Below are 20,747 nucleotides of genomic sequence, written 5' to 3'. Positions count from 1 at the left end.
CCATCTGGTGGCTGGAGAATGCCTGTTCCATCAGCGGATGAGGGAAACTGGAAGGGAGAAGTGGGTCAGGGAAGGGCACACTGTGTAAGGTGATGGGGAGCTGGAAGGGGATGAACCCTGGATGCAGAGATCACGCTGGGTGATTTGTGGCTGCGGAGGGCGGATGCCCTTTCTGGGACACTGAGCCCGGGTCCTTAGTCCTGGTGCCCCTTCTGGGACACTGAGCCCAGTCCACAGAGAGGTAGGGCTCTTTAATTAGATGTCCCACCCACCCTTAGCAAGGGACAGGCTCGTGACCCAAGCAAGCTGGATGACATGTTCCTGCCCTGCATGTGAATCGTGAGCAGAGTGACCAAAGCCTGAAACAGTGATTGCAGCAGGGTGCCTGGGCCAGAGCCCAGCAGCTTCTGCCACTGTGACAGGCGCATCCAGAGCTGTCTGATTCTCTCTGGGTCCAAGCTGGGTTCTCGTCTCCCCTCTGATCCCCTTACAAGTCAGCTGCAACTGGTTGCTGTTCACTTGCAGCCAAAGACCTCACAAAGATACAGGTGCTTCTGCATCAAGGTGGTAACGTGGCTCGGAGAGGTGGGGGTGGGGGCAGGCGGAGAGGCAGGGTCACCCGGAAGGGGGTACAGAAGGAGAAAATGTGGAGTGAGGCTGGTCTCAGAGGCAGCAGGGTCATTTGCAGAGCGTGGACTAGGAGGTCAGACCAGGCCGGCTCCAGTCTGCTAGCCAAGTGGCCCTGAGCATCTCTCTGGGCCTCATTTCACTTCTAAAAGGAGCAGGACTATCACATCCATTTCACAAAGCCACCATTAAAAGAAAAAAAAATTGTGTGTCCTGGATTGCACAGAGCAGGTGCCTCATATATATAGTTTTCTGGTCCTCTCTGCAGCCCCCTCCTGTTCTTAATTCTGCAACAGAGGCATTTCCCAAAAGATGGCCTCTGTGAGAGCATCTATAGGATGGTAAAAATATGTCCTTTTCACTGGATGAAAACATTGGAGAATCATTCCAGGGATAGAGAAGAAACGTGGTCCTTATGTTTTCTATTCTGGTTTCAAAAAACACCTAGCTGTATGGCCTTCCCATGTTTTGAAACAGAAATAACCTCAAAAAGAAAAAAACTGGGGCGCCTGGGTGGCTCAGACGGTGAAATGTCTGCCTTTGGTTCAGGTCATGACCCGGAGTCCTGGGATCGAGCCCTGCATCAGGCTCCCTACTCAGCAGAGAGTCTTCTTCTCCCTCTGCCTCTACCCCCGACCTGTGCTTGCTGTCTCTAGTGCTCTCGCGCTCTCTCTCTCTCAAATAAATAAATAAAATCTTTAAAAAAAAAAAAAAAAAAGGAAAAAATTGTTCAGTTACAGAGGACAGTCCCTTCTCAGAAAGGGAGGATGAGGTTTCCTGCCAGCTCCCACTTTACCATCGAGCCTTCCCAGCCAGGCCTCCACGGGCAGCCCAATTTTATGACAGCAAATTCCAGAAGCCGCTTCCACCCCAGACAGAGAAATAGATCTTTTCTGGTCTCAATCAGGTCAAGCTAAGAGCTGGGCAAGCTCCTCTCTTTGGTCAATGGCCACTCTCTCTTCCTGCCTGGGTGATCAGAGCGTCTTAGGGAAAGGACCAGAGAGCGACTGACTGGCGTGGCCCAGAACAAGGAGTAAGGGGCAGAGGGGCCTGAAGTCAGTCTGAGCGGCTGGCGGGTCCAGTCAGAAGCCTGGATTTTGTTCTAAGTACAACAGGAAGCCACCAGAGACATTTAAGAAGGAGGGAGACATGACCTTTTGTCCTTTCTCAAAAGATACCTCTGGCTTTGGTGTGGAGAACATCTATCTAGGAGGATGCATTAGAGATTCGAAGACCATCTAGGGCTGCTTTGATGTGGGTCCTCAACTCAGTAAAAAGAATTATTGGCATGTCACCAGCATCCTGTGGGTAGATGGACACTGCAAAGGCCCCGTGGCACAGGACAGCCTCCACAGCAAAGATGTGCTTGCTATCCGGCCACAGATGTGAAACATGCAGTCTGAGAGAACCCTGCTCTAGGGTCACGCTCCCTAGATGTGGATCCTGGCTCTCCCACAGACTGGCTGTGTGACTTGGGGCAAGTCACTTAACCTCTCTGTGACCTTCCCTGGCCCATAAGCCCAATACCCCTTCCTGCCACCAGACGACAGCAGAGGAAGGATTGAAAGGCTGTCTAGGAAGCGACTTTCCAGGTAGGAAGTGCAGCCTGGCACAGCCAGGGATGGGGAGGAGGCGAACACACAGGACAAGTCTTTTCCTGTGCGGCCAGGGAACGGGGCACCCTCGATCTGCTCGTCTCCTCTCACCCCAGCAGGGTGAGAAGGAAAGGGATCCAGCCCTGCTTTGACATCGACTCAGGTTCGATTCCATTTCACCCAAGTATTAGCTGGATGACCTTGGGCAATTTGCCTAACCCAACTCTTCCTTAACTACAAAACGTGAGCCATCCGTGAGAACATCAGAGCAGGAGAGCGATGGGACCTGTCCAACTGCTCAAGAGTCTATGAAACATCTCTTACGTGTCAGCAGTGAAGCCAGCCCTGAAAAGCATCAAGTGAGATGCATGGCACATAATGAATATTCAATACATGGTATCTTTTAAAAAATATGTCATTCTGATTTCAAAATGGGTTCACTATGAGATTATAGAATACACAGGGTGGTGGACATATTTTTCTGCTCAAGCACTCATCTCTGGGGAAGCGACCCAGCCCAGATGCTCTAAAGACTATGTGAGTGCTGGGGCACCTGAGTGGCTCAGTCAGTTAAGTGTCCAACTCTTGATTTCAGATCAGGTCATGATGTCAGGGCCATGAGATCGAGCTGGGCCCACACTGGGCTCCACAATGGGCATGGAACCTGCTTAAGATCCTCTCTCTCTCAGGATGCCTAGGTGGCCCAGTGGTTGAGCATCTGCCTTTGGCTCAGATCCTGGGATTGAGTCCCACATCGGTCTCCCTCCTTCTCTCTCTGTGTCTCTCATGAATAAATAAATAAAAGTAAAAAAAAAAAAAAAAAAGAAGAAGATTCTCTCTCTCCCTCTCTGAAAAAAAAAAAAAAAAAAAAGGAAGACTAAGTGAACACTGCAGAGGCTCCTCTGGCCACCATGGAGGCAGAGCCGATTGGAGAATGAAGCCAACAAGAAATAAAGAGCCAAAGACGTGGTGGTGACATCATCTGAGTCCTTGGGTCCAGCCTTACCTGAAGCTGGTGCAAGCCTTGGATTAAGGTTATAAAAGCCAATAAATGCTCTTTCCTGAAATTGGATCAAGTTAAATTTCAGTCACTTTCAACTAAAAAGATCTGAGAAGGATAAGATCGCTGTGTTTAAAAGAAGAACCGCCCATAGTCCCACAACCCAGAAACACCATCCCACAAAACACTGTAACTTTTCTGGTCCTCCCAGGTTCCGTTGTGGTGATTTTTTTTTTCTTTGTTTCATTTATGTGCTTTAGGGGCAACTGTGATAGTTCTTGTTAAAATAAGAAAACAGTGTTTCAAGCCAGACCCCCTTGTACTTGAACCCTGGTTCTGTCCCTTCTTTAGCTGTGTTGCTTTGGGAAGGTTCCTCGACCTCTCTGATCCTTGGTTTACTCATATATGCAATGGAGGTGATAACTCTAGCAGGACCCCATATCAAGTAAATATTCAAGGGGGAAAAAAAAGAAAGCAAGCCAAACACGACGTGGTGTTCGAGTGCCCCACCTTCTCAGCCCCTGGTCCTCGGGAGGAGCCCTCCAAGTCCTCATGCACACGATCCAGCAACCAGAGCAGGAACTCCAGGGCATCGTGCTGGGCATTGCCTTGGAACTGGGAGCCATACTTGGACACAGCGTTCTGCAAAGAAAGTAGAAAACCAGATGGTCAGTAGAGTCCCTTGAAGAACCAAGTCAGGGCCTGTAAGCACCAAGCCTGCCAGGGGTCACTAGTGGGCCCTGATCGGGGCTGACAACGTGGAACCAGCCATGAGGTGAGAACTTTCTGGGCTGAAGCCTGCTCTTTGGGGGCAATGTCCCCAAATCCTATCCTGGTGTCCTGTATGGAAGGCAATTTCTCCCTGCATCCCCCCACTGGAAAGATTGCTGATATAGGTCCTGTCCTTGGAAACCCCACAGGCCATCTGGGCTGAATATGTGGATGATCTTGTCTGTTGATTGTGAGGGTGTTTGCTCCCACTGGGCACTCAGTTCCCACCACTGCCACCCATGAAAGCATCCTGCCCCACTCTCCTACTCTCTCCCTGGGTGACTCATCCACTCCCAGTCCCCCCCCCGAAGTGGGCTGTCCTAACATGCACGCGGCTCCCTTAACTGCCTCCTCCCAGCAGATGTGAAATCAAACTTCTGTGGTTAGATCCCACGATGCCTGAGCCAGTCCTGCGCCCCGTTCGTTCGTAAACATTTGTTCAGGGCAGACCACGTGCCAGATACTACTGTAGGGGCTGGAGTTACAACACTGAACAGAACGCACAGGAGGCCTGATGCCCACTAAGCTCCCTCGGCCCTCCTGAGAAATCATGCCACAGCTTTGTCATCTCCTACAGGGATGCATATTCCAGGTTGTTTTGTTTTGTTTTGTTTTAAGGTTTATTCCAAAGGGTGACATATAGACATATGGACATTTAAAGAATTCAAGACATAAAAAAAAGATGGTCATGAAAAGTCTTCCCTCCACCCAGCCCCCATCTCTGGGTGCCCAGCCCCAGAGGGAGGCCACTCGGCATTTTCTCAAGCATCTTTCCAGGAAACATTTTTTTTTTTGAAGATTTTATTTATTTATTCATGAGAGACAGAGAGAGAGAGAGGCAGAGACACAGGCAGAGGGAGAAGCAGGCTCCCTGCAGGGAGCCCAATGCAGGACTCGATCCCAGGACCCCGGGATCATGCCCTGAGCCAAAGGCACATGTTCAAATGCTAAGCCACCCAGGTGCCCCAGAAGAGTTTGATTTGTTTTTTTTAATGCACGTGCTAGCATGAGGATCTGAGATTAAGCAAATCCCCACTGCCCATGTATGCACACGTGCAGGTGCACAGAGTACATTCTGGTTCTTTGCCACCACCCCCCTTAGATGCAGTCAGGCAGCAAGCCCCACCTCACGCAGGGCTGCCCTTGGCTCCCACCAAATGGAGCAGTCTGAGCTATGGACCCACATGATCCTCACCACCGCCAGTCAAATCAAATAGCCTGGGCTTTTTGCTTTTTCTTCCTCTAATCCTTCCACTGGGATTTAAAGGAAACTTTGGGATATGACAAAGCAAAATTCAAGATTGAATTAGCTGAAATACTGGCTCTGAGTCTTTATTCCAATCATACTAGTTTATGGCTCACTGGTGGATCCTTTGTGGTATTCTTCCTCCAGGCTTCTTTGTCCTTTGACCTCCAGGTACGGCTGCCAGATTGATTGATTGATTGATTGATTTTTAAAAATATTTTATTAATTTATGTATTTACTCATGAGAGACACAGAGAGGCAGAGACACAGGCAGAGAGAGAAGCAGGCTCTCTGCAGGGAGCCCAATGGGGAACTTGATCCTAGGACTCCGGGATCACAACCTGAGCTGAAGGCAGATGCTCAACCACTGAGCCACCCAGGTGCCCCAGGGCTGGCAGATTTAGCAAGCAAAAATGCACGGTGTTCAATTAAGTTTGAATTTCAGGCAAGCAGCGATCGCTTTTAGTTTAAGTACGTCCCATGCAATACTTGTAATATATTTACGCTAAAGAAGTTATTTGTTGTTTATCTGAAATTCAAATTTAACTGGGCATTATGCAGTGCATCCTACCTGGCCACCCATCGCCTAGCCACCCTCAGTATCCCACTATCTCTATTCTTAGTACCAACATTCCTTCCCCGGGGGAGCAGCCACCTCCAACTCAAATTCTCTAAAACCAGCTCTTCCTCTTAACATCAGTGTCCTTTTTCAGATTCTCTCTCTTAAACAAAAATTATTATTTTGAGAGAGAAAGACAGCAAGGGAGCACAAGCAGGGGGAGGGGCAGAGGGAGAGGGAGAAGCAGGCTCCCCACTGAGCAGGGAACCCAACACAGGGCTCGATCCCAGGACCCCAGGATCATGACCTGAGCCGAAGGCAGATGCTTCACCGACTGAGCCCCCCAGGCACCTTCAGAGTCTCTCTTGAACCCACATCGGTCAGCACCAAGCGTTCTGGAAGCTGGTTCCCAATCTGTCTCTGTGTCCCTTCAGTAGAAACCCATTCCCGCCAGAGTCCTAATTGCTGAGAACACAGAAGACAGCACCTCCTGGCAAAGGAGCCCAGCCCTGGGACTTTCCCTGTGCCAGCCCACAGCCCATTGGAGAACATCATGCCTCAACTCAAACCTCCCCTAACTCACCAGCGAACAATCCACCCTGCTCTGGTCTGGCCCCGCCCATATTTTTCACTGCCCTCCCACATATTTCAAAGCTAATTGAGCCACTCAGGTGCCCCCAACATATCTTGCCAACTCCACACTCTACACCTTGATGTCCTCTTCCTTTGGTGAGAAATCCATCCCCCTTTTGCTCATCATGTGAGTCCTTTAAGATGGACACTCTTCCTCTTAGCCTGGTACTAAAGCCATACAACCTTTCCAGAAAGAATGTGAGGATTTCAAGAAGTAGACAAGCTAGGCCCTTGGAAAAGTCCTTCTAGAGAAACAGTAATTCCACTTTGGGGGATCTAGCAACAGGAAATGAGAACTACAAGCAAAGATACTGCTACGTACTGGTTTCCTGGGGAACACTTATGGCACACTCAGATGGCCTGAAAAATTATGCTTGAGGAAATGAGAAGCAAATAAATGATCCTATCATTTTTTTGAAAAGTGCAAAAATATGTATTTGAGATTATTTGATATATATCTATAGCTAGAAAAGACCAGAAATACATGGCAAAATATTAACCAATGGTTATTATAAGAGGATGGGACAAGTGGTCTTTTTTTTTTTTTTCATTTGTACACTGCAAATTTTATTACACTGAATTTTGTTCTTTAGTATTTTTCAGCTTAGAATGGTCTCTGGCAGGTATTTTAGAGTTCGGGTTTTTTTTTCGAAATAACTTGACCTAGGGGCGCCTGGGTGACTCAATCTGTTGGGTGTCTGCCTTCAGCTCAGGTCATGATCCCGGGGTCCTGGGATAGAGCCCCTGCTCTGCAGGGAGCCTGCTTCCCCCCTCTTCCACTTCCTGCTTGTGCTCTCTCTTTCTCTGTGTCAAGTAGATAAATAAATTCCTTTAAAAAATTAAAATTAAGGGATCCCTGGGTGGCGCAGCGGTTTGGCGCCTGCCTTTGGCCCAGGGCGCGATCCTGGAGACCCGGGATCGAATCCCACATCGGGCTCCCGGTGCATGGAGCCTGCTTCTCCCTCTGCCTGTGTCTCTGCCTCTCTCTCTCTCACTGTGTGCCTATCATAAATAAATAAAAAAAAAAATTTAAAAAAAATTAAAATTAAAAAAAGGAAAAAAACTTGACCTACTGGTTCCTGCAGAAGACACTCACACAGAAAGTCTATGAAAATGTGGCCAGGGGATCCCTGGGTGGCTTAGCGGTTTAGTGCCTGCCTTCGGCCCAGGGAGTGATCCTGGAGTCCCAGGATCGAGTCCCACATCGGGCTCCCTGCATGGAGCCTGCTTCTCCCTCTGCCTGTGTCTCTGCCTCTCTCTGTGTCTCTCATGAATAAATAAATAAAATCTTTTAAAAAAAGAAAAAAGAAAAGAAAAAATAAATAAAAAATAAATAAAAAAAGAAAAAGAAAAAAAGAAAATGTGGCCAGAGCTGTATTAAAGTGAAATCCTCCCTTGGGAGAAATGGACAGAAATATTTGCTACTTCTACACTGCAGCCTGACATAGCTCGCTCTGCATGTGTGCGTGCCTTTCTCTCTCTCAACACTGATCATTTTTAACACACCTCTTACACAATGATTCCTAGTTATTTCATATTTCCGGTGCTTTTCGGGAATGAAATCTAATTTTCGCACACTCCAAATGGTTATCACTTTTGATTTTCTGTCTGGTTTCTGATCTCGTTAGTGACCGCCATCATGCTACAATATGGATTTCTAGACTCATCTAGCCATTTCCTTTCTGTTCAATCTTTCTTTTTTTATCCCATTTCCATTTCGTGTCTTACTGTTTCGTCCAGAACTTCCAAAATATAAGAGCGATGAAGAAGAATCCCTGCTCGTAAAAGGCAATGCCTCTAGTGCATCACGTAAGGCATACTGTATGTCTAAAATTGTAGGTCTACAAGTGATGCCTAAGTACATAAGCTAAGATAAACTCCAGATGGCTGAAATCCTTAACATAGCCATGGGAAAACTTAGAAATACATAACACAGAATCTTTATCAAAAAGTATGACGTAAATAAATCTACAACTTCTAGGATTGGGGATGGGAAGGAGTGAGTTTGCAGAGAGTATCTGTGGCGAGTTTAAGGCTTGAGGAACTAACAGAAAACAGAAAAAGGAGTATTGAGACCCAGGCCGAAGGGACAGTCAACATGGACACGCAAATCCAGGAGCAGTCTCACGACTAGTCAAGAAGCTCTTAACCAAAGAAACCAAAGAAAAATGAGATGCTATTTCTTTTGTTCAGTAAGTTGAAACATTACACTTGCTGAGATTAGCCTTTAACTGTTCCCAACACTGGAAAAAAATGATTACCAAGTGATGTTCCATAAGGATGTTAGGTAATGCTAACCAAGGCAATCATCCTGCAGCATAAATGTATCAACAATTCACTGTATAGCTTAAACTTACACAGCGTTGCATGTCAGGAATAGCTCAATTTTTTAAAATGGGTGCACTGCACTGTACCTGAGTTATACCCCAATAACACTGATTTAAAAAGAAAAAAAAATAAAAATATAATAGTCACATCTTTGCTTTGACCATGTAAGTCCCCTTCGAGGGAGCAAATTTAGGAAATGGTCAGAGCCAAGGACAATGATTTGGACTCAAGAATTTTCAAGACAGTGTGATAACTGGAAACCTGCACAGTAAATATCTCTGCAGGGACTGGTTCATGTAATGAAATATTACAAAATCATTTAAAATTGAGTTCTACAGAATGTTATAATGGCCAGGAGAAAGCCTTAGGACAATATTCGCATGAAAAAAAAAGCAGGATATAAAACTAGAATTTCCAGTAATGTAGATGCTCTGAAACACGGCGATGTTTACGAAGGTTGTCTCTGGAGGGTGGAGTTCCAAATCATTTCTTTATATTTTTAGCACCTCCCGAGTTTTTTTTCCTATGCACATATTTAATGACATCGTTAGAAAAGCAACATGTCCACGTGTCATAGATAATACCATTGGTGAGATTTGTTAGGATGTATTTACTCATGTGTTGTTAAAAGAGGACGGTCCTACTGTCTGCATGCTGGGTGTCTGGGAGGTCAGCAAAGAGGACACCGCAAAGCCATCCCATTTGCATGGCTGGGGTTGGGGTAACTCACTCCAGCATGCTGGTCCCTCCTCTATTCCCCTCTTCCTTGGCCTGAAGCTAGCAATCCCTCCTCAAGACCCAACTCCTTCCTGAAAACCTTCTGCAGCTTATCCCCAACCAATTCTTCAGCTCCTCTCCCCGGGGACAGAGGCTCCCATTATTTATTTATTTATTTTTGCATTATTTAATTTATTATTTTTTAAAGATGTTTATTTATTTGAGAGCGAGCAAGTGTGACAGCATGAGTGGGAGGAGGTGGGGTACTCCATGAGAGGGAGAAGCAGGCTTCCCATTGGGTCGATCCCAGGACCCCGGGATCATGACCTGAGCCGAAGACAGAGGCTTAACCGACTGAGCCACCCAGGTGCCCCTTCCGTTAATTTACTTAATCTTGCATTTATCCTGCCCCACTCACAGAAGGCCCCTCAGCTCCACCTGCCAGAGAATGCACATCCCCATCCTCCCCTGTCCTTAGCTGACCTCTCCTGTTGACCTCTCCTGACCGCTACTTCTCCTGGGACACCCCGTCCCATGTCCCGCCATCGATCATATCCTCCTGCCAGAACTGCCATAAGCACCCTGTATATTTTTATTTTCCAGTTCTTGTCACCAGCTCTGACCACATGCCTGTGCTATCATTTCATTAACATCCACCTCTCCCGCTAGACTGGGAACTCCTAGAAAGCAGCCCCATGGGGGTTTGTACTCAACGCTTCTCATGCATTCCAAGTGCCTGGCATAGTGTCGGGACTATCTGTCGGGTGAAGGGATGTTTCCTCACCTGGATAATAAGGGGAGCCTACCTAGATATCAATCAGCAGGGTTTATTAAAAGCCCAGATCCTGGCATCCTCTGCTCCCTCCAAGCCTGGCTGCCCCAAAAGTCCCAGGAAACCTCAGATTACATCACCCTCATTAACAATTAACAAATGACTATCCTCCAGCCCCGCCCCGCCCGCCCGCCCCCCCCCCCCCCCCCCCCCCCCCCCCCCCCCCCCCCCCCCCCCCCCCCCCGCTTTCAAGGAGCTTCCAGGCCTTGGGGATTTGAGAGCAAGAGATGAGATAGGAAATCCCAATGAGTCACGGAGAGCAGTTACTTATTTGGAGGATTTTTTTCAAGCTGCTCCTGTCTCTCCCACCGTAGCAGGAACCGCATGAGAATGTACCTGGCAAGAGTTAAGGTATACACACATTACCTCTCTCCCTCCTCCAGGTCTCCGTAGGTGAGAAACAAGAGAAATGACAAAAGCTTCCTGGAGGTCTGGCACTGTTCTTAGTCTGTACAGAGACAGAACTCATTGAATCCTCCCAACGACCTGATAATAAGGTAGGTACCATTATGGTCCCATTTCACAGATGAGGAAAGTGGAGGCACAGCGGGATTTGGTAACCTGCTCGAGGTCACAAAGCTCCAGAGACCCTGCTCTTAACCACTACACCCTACGGTGGTCCCTGCCATCCTAAGATTTCTGTTGTTTCGGTTACTGCTGGTCAGTCAGCCTCATAGGGAAGCACATGATCCTCCCGACTTAGGTCAGAAGACCAACCCCGTGACAATGCCTACATCCCTTGCTTCACCTCATCACAGACGTGATGACCTCGCATCCTTGCAAGAAGGGTGAGTACTGTATACAGTATTTACAGAGAGAGACACCCATTCCCGTAACTTTTATTACTGTATATTGTTATAAGTGTTCTTTTCTGTGATGAGTTATTGCAGTCCGTGTCTTAACTTGACCTAACTATAAATTAAGCTTTATTGTAGGTAAGTATGTATAGAAAGAAATATAGTGATTATGTAGGGCTTGGTACTACCTCTGGTTTCAGGCACCCACTGGGGGGCTTGGGACATACCCCCCCCAAGCATAAGGGGGGAGAGAACTACTGTACTGCTTCATTATTAAGAAAGCGAATGTTGCCCAAAGGGGATACTGATGACACCCATTTGACCCACTGACTCCTGCAGAGCACTGCTTCGGGTAGTGGAAGTGGGAGAGCGGACAGGGGAGGCTGGCACGCTGCGGGTCACATGGCAGGGACTGCTTTTTCAGGCTGAAACTCAAGAGCGGTGATGCCTGTGGAATGAACACTGACAGGTTCCCCTCCCCCAAGAACAATCGCTCGTCTATGGGGAGCTTCAGCTGGCTGCCCAGAGCTGTGGTTTTTTCAGCAGGAAGCAAGTCATGTGCATCAATTATCAGGAACTCTGTAATCCAACTGGGATCCCAAGCGTGCTGCTTAACCCTGGGTGATGTGACATACATAACTCCCAAGGCCTCATGACCCTACAGTGTAGTGTAAGTAGACCCTGATTCTGGGGGGCCAGTGAATGCAACCTCAAACCCAGGCGTGGTGGGCGATGTAAGTGCACTAAAGGATGCCATCTCCAAGATAGCACCCCCACTGCCTCCTCCCATCACCCGGGGGAACTCAGTGGCACTCAGCACAGTACCTGGTCCATGGATCTCAGCTCCCACTAGGTTTAGAATAAAACCCAAACTCCTTACTACTGCTTCTTAGACCTTGCATGATCTGACCAACGTCAGCCACGCCCCACCGCTACCCTCCCTGGGCTCCCACCACTGGTTTTCCTTCTGTGCCTGCAGGCCGGCCCCTGGCGCCTGTGCTGGCTCTTCCCTCTACCTGGGTCACCCCTAGACCTTGGTCCGGCTGCGTCCTACTCATTGGGATCTCTACGCGAGCATCCCCTCCTTCCTCCGAGGCCCTGGCCTGAGAGTCAGGCTCTCCACACCGCACCCCTCCAGACTGGGAAGTGTCGGTCCGAGGCAGTAGAACGCCGCCGGGACCCGAGGGCCTTCAGTACTTCAACAAACGTTTGTTGAATGCACAAATGCTCAGTGCACTCAATCGAACCCGCTCCTCCAAACACACACACACCCCTGGGGGAAATGCATAGAGAAGACGTCTGCAAGCGGTAGCACCGCAAGTTACCTCTGAGCGAGCCGCAGCCCTGGGCCACCTTGCCCGAGGGGCGCGCGCTGCGGCGGGGGGCCGGGGGCGGGGGGCGGCGGAGCGGCCGGGAGCAGGGAGGCGGGCGCGCTGCCTACCTTGAACTCGGCGGAAAGTTGGGGCGTGTACTCGCGCGTCCAGAGCGCGCGCACCAGCGCCGCCAGCTGCTCGGTGACCTCGGCGCGGCCCGGCGCCGCCCGGTAGCGCCCCAGCGCCAGGAACTCGGCCAGCAGGTCGGTGTTGCTGAGACACTGCACCACGGCGTTCATGAAACAGGTGTTGCCGTGGTTCTTCAAGCCCTGCGCGCCCGGGGGCCGCGCGCCGTCGCCGGCCGGGGGCTGCGGCTGCGGCTGCGGCTGCGGCTGGGGCTGCGGCTGGGGCTGGGGCTGGGGCTGGGCGCCGGGCGGGCGCTCCTCCCCGGGGCTCCCGCGCGCGGCCGGGGCGGGGTCCGGGGCGCAGGCGAAGCCCCCCTCGCCGTCGCCGTCGCCGTCGCCGTCGCGGGGGCCTGGCTGGGGCCGCGGCCGGGACGGCGAGGCCCCCGGGCGGGAGCGGCTGCCCAGCGCCAGCAGGAAGCGGCCGAGCAGGCGACGCAGGGAGCGGCGGCGGCGGGGCCGGGGCGCGGGCGGCCCCTCTCCCTCCGCGGCCCCCGCGCCCGGCTCCATGGCTCCCGCCCGCGCGCCCTCGGAGCCGAGCCCCCCGCTCCCCACCCCGCCCCCGGCAGCGCCGCCCACCCGCCCTGACCGCCCGGGAGAGGCGGCGGGCGCCGGCTACCTGGGGCCAGGTGTGCCGGGACCGGGCGGAGGCGGAGCCAGGGGCGGGGCCGCCCCGCCCCGCCCCGCCCCGCCCCGCCCCGCCCCGCGCGGGAATCCGGCCGCGGGGCCCGCCCAGGGCAGCGCCGCCTGCAGCAGAGGCGCGCGGCTCGCCGGCCCTGGGTCCCCACCCTTCCTCACCTCCCGCAGGCCGACGCCCCGGGTTCCCTCCCATTCCCGCCAGCCTCCAACCGTGGAACAGCACGGGGGTGATACACTTGAAAGCGCCCGGTGGATCGCGAAGCCCCGGCTAGCCTGAGATTCTGGAAATTACGTGCAGGGGAAGGTGAAGATGGGCCAAAGGAAGATTCTCCAAGAGACGCGCGCCGGGGGCTGGGCTGGGGCCCGCCGGGGAGCGCGCCGCGGGGTCCTCCCACCTGCGAGCGCCGGTGTGTGCGGGCGGGTGACGCCCCACCTGCTCCCAGCCGCCTGCGCCGCACGGGAGGCCTTCCCGGGTCCACGACCGGGAGCCGCGTGGGGCCCCGGCACGAGTCATCCCGGATGGTTGTGGCGGGTTTGTTTGAACTGCAGGCCCGGTCAAGAGTCGCTTCCCCGAGACTTGCAAGGCTCGAGGCTTCACTGTCCTGCTCCAGCTGCTGGAGAAGCCGGCGCAGGGAGGATCGCGCCTATACCGAGGCAGAGGAACCGGAACTCGACCCGGCTCTGCGGCCTGCCCAGCCCACACGCGGGCTCTTTCCAGCCTCCGGGTTTGCTCCCGGGACGTTTTCAGGCTCCCGGGCTCGCCCGCGGTGCGTTCCCCTGGCCGGTGTTGGTGTCCAATCAGAACTGGCCTGGCCTTGCCCCGCCCTTGGTTTCCTGGGTGACCCCGAGGGGGGCCTCCTCGGGTCTCTTGACCCTTAACTGTCAGGTTTATAATTAATCAGGCAAAGTCTTGCAGGAGATTTTCTCATCAGATTCTGACTCAGAAAGACCTCCGCAGGATGCAGGATCACATCAACGCCCTGAAATGTTTACTTATTTGAGAAGTAAGTGATCATTTATTAAATAATTGCCTTGATATGTCCCCAGGAGGTGACCTGATGCAGAAGAAGAGGACGATGACGACCAAGAATTACTTAAAGGATAAACAACAGGCTTAGAACAAAAAACGTATGCTGTGAATTGGAGACTTGAAGTATTTCTGGAAAATGCCATGATTTACTCTCTCTTGGAAAAAAAGATACCCGGTGTGATGATTAATACACAAGGTCCGTTCTCTTGCCTTCCCTTGCCCAGAAAAGCATCTGAGAAATTTCACCTTTGATGATTATCCCCAAGATCCCCAAGAACCCATGGTTTCTTTGAGAAAGCACCATAATTCATGTTCAGCCGTCTTCTCTGGCAGGGATTCTGCTGATGCTTTAACATATTATTTCACTTCTCAAAATAACCTTTAAAGCAGATATTCTCACTTTACAAAAGGCCAAACTCAGAAAGTTGGATGGATGGAAGGCAGGGAGGGAGGGAGGGAGGGAGAGAGGGAAGGAGGGAGGAAGATCCTAAAATCCTACCCAAGATCTGGACTCAGACCAAGTCTTGCCCCATTGCAGCTTGACCAATGAAAAGCTGACCCTCCTTATTTTTAGAGAATAACAGTAGTGCAAGGTGTAGACAAATTATGCAGAAGGGCTGTGGGTTTTGCAGTCACAGGACAGAGATTATGACAGGAAACCGACAACAGGGAATTTATAATAAAAACCTTTTAATTACACTCTGGACAACTTATTCTTGAACACATTCCAAGTTTAATATACAATTTAAGAATACAAAATGCATCCTATAAAGAAAAAGGGAAACTTAACATATTTTGAGTAAAGAACAAAATCCTGGATGGGAGAAATAAAAAACCAGTCTTGGGAGTTATCTAAGGTCAACTTTCAACAGAACCCTACGCGGTGGTGCATCCCAGAAATCTCTGAGGCCTCATGAGGTAAATGGGTACTTCCATCTCAAAATAGCTCCATCAGCACTTACGCTAACGATGTACTGATTTCCTGGACTTATCCGGATGCGGGTGATGTTGCCACTGTGTCCCACCCCGACATGAGTCACTTCACCCTCATTATAATCCCAAACTTTGACCAGATGGTCATTTCCACCTGAAAAAGACAAACAGGTGTATTTGGCGTTGCTGCAACAGAACAGGGAGAAACAGCCTTGATTTCGAGTAACTGGATAATTTACAGCACGTCCCCCGTGTTCCAATTTAAAGGGAGAAAAATCTGTCTTTATATTTCTCTTTTCCTTGATTATAAAAATCTAGATCTGCTGTAGTAAATTTTACAAGAAAGAAACATAAAGAGGTGACATCCTTCTTATCTCACCACCCAGAAATAACACTGATTAACTATTATGTTATTAATAACACTGATTTAGTTCCTTCCAGTCTTTTCTCTACAAGTATATGTGTATATGTATATATGTGTGTGTGTGTGTGTATATGATCACATAATGTGTGGTTTAATATCATGCCATAAGTAAATGTGTTTATGAAACTTTGGAGCATTTATTTGTTAATGTCTTGAAGAGTCAGGGCCCAGCAGGAAATGATCATTGATGGTGTCAGAGGCATGTTATATGGTCCATGCCCCCTGGAAATGCTGATTTAAAAGCGGACATTTAAGACTGCAGTAGGAAGTAACAGAGCAAGGCATGCTGGATAATCCAGACCATTTCTGTCACCGATGCCACCGATGCAAAAAAGGAAGCAATGTAAGGCTCAGCTTTTATGTGTGCCCCCCAAGGCTCATGGGCAGACGTTTCCTCCCACTGAAGCGTGACTTCTGGATCTTACTTTCCTGGCCACTCGGGCTGCAGTGTTCAGGCCTGAATCTGAATCACAGGGGCCTGTAGATACTTTTGTCATCACTTCCTGTTGCCTCCCACTTGGGAGTTCTATGCTCCCATTTACATAAGCAGGGCTTGGCTTTCTTTTCCTACCCCAGGACTAACCTGTGACAAAGTGCACTCCTTCCAGGGTAATATCCATTCCATTGATTGACCCAGACAAGGAGCCTTCCAACTCTCTGATTACCGACCCATCAAATACTTCCCAGTAAGCAATCTAGAATTCAGAAAAAACAGCCATCAGGCCGGATTCGGCTCGGTGGCAGCATCCGTGCCATGCCAACAAAAAGATGGTTCTAACTTTATATAGAAGGGTGGCAAAAATACACCCTGGGATGATATATCGGCTGAAAATTATAAATAGGCTCAAGCAGGGGGTGGAGAAGGCATTTTCATATTTTTAGCACTGGTTTTTCAATTTGCATTCTATTTAGAGAGACGGTGATGTGCCAGTAAGCCCGGATTGTGACAGAAAGTGCTTTTGGTGAGAAGAAGCACTTGGGAGTCCGGAGCAAGCTATAAAAGAAGGAAGGCCTGGTGAAAGGGAAGCAGCCCCCTCCAGCTGCTTGGGGAAGGAGCAGCTCAGGAGTTGCGCAGGCTCCGCTCTCTGCGGCTGACCACCCCCTCTTCCTGACTCCATCCTATCCCCAACTTTCTCTTCTGCCTCAAAGCAGTGAACCCCACCCCCCCCAGGATGGGGTCTAGAGGCAAACGGACAATATGGTCCCCTCCTGGGTTAGGGGGGAGATTTTTCTCTGAATACTCTGCTTTTATACTCTTTGAACTTTGAACCTTATAAATGTACAACCTCTTCAAAAGAGAAAATTTCTTTCTAAACAAAGCACTTGACCAGGAATCAGGAGTGTGAATTTTGCGTGCATTTCACCTCTTCTTATTTTGTGTTGATAGAAATTTGCTGGGTCACAATTCAGGTCGTGAGGCCAGGAATCTGTATTCTTCTGAATCTAGCCGGAAATTGTATATGCTATTTTAAAAAAAAAAATTTTTAAGCTATCTTATTGATTTCTACTGATGCTTGGTCACTTTAACAAAAGGTTGTTTTCATAGTAAAAGCATAAAGGAATATAGAAGCATGCCCGAAATCTCATTTCTCAGGAATCACACCCACTTAGGCAGCTGGTGCCTGATGGCCTGCTCTTTTGGCCAAAGTCAAAGTGATCATCTTCTGAGCAGCCTTAAGGCGCCTTGGCTTTCCCTCAGGCTTACCCTCTGCTGGGATGGTCTTCCCAGAGAGCTAAGCAAGGCGAGTCCTCCACCACTCAGACCTCAACTCAAGTGTCCCCTCCTTAAGGAGACCTTCGCCAAGCATCCTAGCTAAAGCAGCTTCCATCCACTGAGCCAGGATTGTGTGACCTATTCTTCCTTTTTATCCCTTTCACCATCTGATGTCGTCTGTTCACATATGAGCCCGCTGTTCAGGGACATGTTTGTTTCCATGTGTCTTGTCCAATCCATCCCCTCCTACCTACGGTCACTACGGAAAGTTGGCCAGCTCCCTGACAGCGGGGACACCGTCCTGTCCCCAGGCCTCGCGGTGGCTGTACCGATGTATGATTTATGCTTTGAATATTCTGGTGACAATTCTCAGATGAGGACAGTAGCCTGTTTCAAGTCTCCTAAACTCATAAACCATCCCATTCTCTGGAATGTGGGGAAACATGACACAAATCTGGAAACTTTATGAACCACGTATAATAGCATTTATGGTGACATCATGATTAACTTCCTAATATCCTTTCCACCCCCCTTCCAAGAGGAAGCCTGCTTAAGCCAGAAGTGAAATGGGTTTGGGGAGTGGGCAGATGAAAGCCAGTTTGGGCATACAAGACACAAAGGAAGTACCAAGGCCAACCTACAGGAACTAGAACCAAGCAGAACTCTGGGTGCTCCCCCCTAAACATTCTGTGTCAGGCAAACCCTGGCCCACACAGGTGGCATTTCTTAGGTTTTTATGTCAAAGTATCTTCAGACAGTAGTTCCCAATCACCTTGGCAGCTTAAACAGGGAAAGACCCATTCCTAGATTATTTATTTATTTATTTATTTATTTATTTATTTATTTATTTATTTATTTATTTATTTATTTATTTGTATTCATTTGCGAAAGCACAAGCAGCAGGAGGGCCAGAGGGAGCCCGACCTGGGGCTCGATCCCAAGACCCTGGGGATCATGACTTGAGCCAAAGGCAGACGCTAAGCCACCCAGGTGACCCTATTTTCTTTCCTTTTTTTTTTTTTTTTTTTTTTTTAAGATTTTATTTATTTGACAGAGAGCAAGCAAGCATGAGTGGGGTGGGGATATGCCAAGGAAGAGGGAGAAGCAGACTTCCTGCTGAGCAGGGAACCAGACATGGGACTCGATCCCAGAACCCTAGGATCATGACCTGAGCTGAGGGCTGATGCTTCACCGACTGAGCCCCCCAGACGCTCCCTGCCTCCTCTTCCTAGATTCTATCTTTGGTGTTGGGGGAGCAGAGAGAGGTACCTCTAGTATTTCTCCTACAATATTTTTATACTTCCAACTTTACTTTTTCTGTAGCTGGTGAAAAGATAAATATACAATCTCTTCTTTGATGATCTCAAAGTCATCTCCAAGTCTGAATTAGGGGAATCCAAATCCATTAATTGGATGTGCAGGTAACTGGACTGAGTCCTGGCTGATCTGATGTGGCCAGGAGGGTAGCTGACACCCCAGCATCCTTGCCCTTCCATGCACCTCTCTCCTGAAGCCTTTTGCTTGCTCCAAAAGGAAGGGTTCCCCCCAAAAGAGGGACCAACCTTCACCCAAGGCTAGGGACTCCTCAGCTAAGGAGATTTGTTATATGTTGGTGAAGTAGAGGAGAGCATGTCATTCCACTTGAGTGTAGTCACGGGGGCAACTGGTTTGGGCAATCTGGTTCTAGGCTCAGAAATGCCCTAATAATGAAAACCAGTACTTAGCGCATAGCTACTATGGGCCAGGTCCCCCGCCATCGGCATTACACACAAGCATGTCTTTAGCGCTCACGTCACTCTGTGAAATCAGCCCTTTACAGACAAGGAAGCAAAGACACCAAAAGGTGATGTAGCATTTGCAAAGCGGAGCAGCTGGTCCCCAGCAAGACTGTGCTCTGAATTCCTGGGGCTCAACCCCAGAGCTGCTCCCTCAGCCACAGCACCTTACTGAGTCTGCGCTGCACCAGAAGGGCCCTGACTCCTGCTGGGAGTGTTTACCTTTCTGTCTGTCCCGCTGGTGATGATCTGGAACTCTTCCGGGTGGTAACAAACACACTGGAATAAGGTATTTGCCAGGATCATCTGATTTCTCCGGAGACGTCTGAAAATGAGACACAAAAGCCGTGAGGCTCGACTTGCTCTTCCCTAGGAGATGTATTGTTCAAAGTGGATTTGGTGCAAGCGGGAGTTGCTTTGGTTTATCTATCCCAGACAGACTTCCTGCTCCTCTGCAGGCTCCAGTTTGGCATCTCCTCAGCACACCTGCGGGGCACTCAGAAGACACCGGTTGGGCCCTTTTCCAAAGACAAAGCACAGAACTGCAGGGGAAGCCTCAAGTTCCAGCAAGAGTGAAGTGGGAGGGGCTGAGTTCAGAGTTACCCTGCTGCCTTCCACACAAGCCACCTTATTCTTGAGGCTACCATGTGGAAGTAAAGGTTCCTACCATCTGAGTGACACAGTGTGGGGATAGGTTTTTATTTTTATTATCTTTCTTTAGACATTTTTTAAAGATTTTATTTGAGAGTGAGAGAGTGAGCATGAGCGGGGTGAGGGGCAGAGGGAGAAGCAGGCTCCCCGCTGAGCAGGGAGTCCGATGAGGGGCTTGATCCCAGGACCCCGGGATCATGACCTGAGCTGAAGGCACCCCCTTAACTGACTGAGCCACCTAGGTGACCTGGGGATGGGTTTTTAAAAATAGATATTATTGAGCTTCACCTTTAAGGATTTGGATCTAGCAGGTAGGGATGAGGCCCACAGATGGGCCCGTTTCATCAGCATCCCAGCTGATTCTCCTGTGCATGACGGTTTGAAAACCACTGTGGTAGCTACCATGCTAACAAATATGTACATATATGGCTTCTCCCCCTCAGGAAATGGGTGGCCATCTCACAGGCCAGCCTCCGCAGGCTGAAAACATGCACCTTCTGCATGGTTTCTTCTCAATATGGCAGTTTTCAAACCTGGCATCTGGGATGGCCACTTTTTAAAGATTTTAGCACAAATTAGCCAGATAGTTCTGCAATACAGCAGGCAGGCTTCAGGGATTTTTGGTGATCACAAATAACCCATGGATATCACTTTAGAGACGCCCTACCTGGGACGCCTGGGGGGTTTAGCAGTTGAGCGCCTGCCTTTGGCCCAGGGCATGATCCCGGGGTCCTGGGATCAAGTCCCACATCGGGCTCCCCACAGGGAGCCTGCTTCTCCCTCTGTCTGTGTCTCTGCCTCTCTCTCTGTGTCTCTCAAGAATAAATAAATAAAATCTTTAAAAAAGAAAGAGAGAGAGAGAGAGAGAGACGCCCTACCTTCTAGTTCTGTGTGTTACCAAAGGGGAGTTCAGGTGTAGGCTAAGACCTCCCGCAAGTGTGGTCCTTGAACCAGGGGCATCCCTTTGGAGCTGGTTAGAAA

General features: G+C 49.7%; 2 protein-coding genes and 1 long non-coding RNA gene across 8 annotated transcripts in view; 1 reads left to right on the top strand and 2 right to left on the bottom strand.

Moving 5' to 3' along the window:
• USP43 (ubiquitin specific peptidase 43) overlaps nt 1–13,140 on the bottom strand; it is a 50,329-nt gene extending 37,189 nt beyond the window's left edge. For 2 of the 3 annotated variants that reach the window (XM_049110211.1, XM_049110212.1), the window contains exons 1-2: nt 12,547–13,139; nt 3,733–3,864 (exon numbers count right to left, since the gene is read on the bottom strand). In XM_049110211.1, the coding sequence (XP_048966168.1) occupies nt 3,733–3,864; nt 12,547–13,110 (696 nt within the window). In that variant the 5' untranslated portion in view covers nt 13,111–13,139. Of the gene's footprint in view, nt 1–3,732; nt 3,865–12,546 lie in introns of all 3 variants that reach the window. The other variant, XM_049110213.1, reaches the window with a different exon arrangement.
• Nucleotides 12,594–14,716, top strand: LOC125755115 (uncharacterized). The gene is made up of 3 exons (XR_007410752.1): nt 12,594–12,681; nt 13,408–14,006; nt 14,287–14,716. It is a non-coding gene; the product is annotated as an uncharacterized LOC125755115 (long non-coding RNA).
• A 263-nt stretch (nt 14,717–14,979) lies between these two features.
• Nucleotides 14,980–20,747, bottom strand: part of CFAP52 (cilia and flagella associated protein 52) — a 41,454-nt gene continuing 35,686 nt past the window's right edge. For 2 of the 4 annotated variants that reach the window (XM_025428386.3, XM_025428385.3), the window contains 3 exons: nt 19,338–19,440; nt 16,210–16,321; nt 14,980–15,356 (listed from right to left, as the gene is read on the bottom strand). In XM_025428386.3, the coding sequence (XP_025284171.1) occupies nt 15,181–15,356; nt 16,210–16,321; nt 19,338–19,440 (391 nt within the window). In that variant the 3' untranslated portion in view covers nt 14,980–15,180. Of the gene's footprint in view, nt 15,357–16,209; nt 16,322–16,990; nt 17,090–19,337; nt 19,441–20,747 lie in introns of those variants that run through there. The other 2 variants (XM_025428387.3, XM_025428388.3) reach the window with 2 other exon arrangements.

The sequence above is a fragment of the Canis lupus genome, chromosome 5 (genome assembly GCF_003254725.2).
Source record: "Canis lupus dingo isolate Sandy chromosome 5, ASM325472v2, whole genome shotgun sequence".
Classification (NCBI taxonomy): Eukaryota; Metazoa; Chordata; class Mammalia; order Carnivora; family Canidae; genus Canis; species Canis lupus.
The sequence above is the reverse complement of the archived record's forward strand: the minus strand, read 5'-3'. Positions and strand labels throughout refer to the sequence as shown.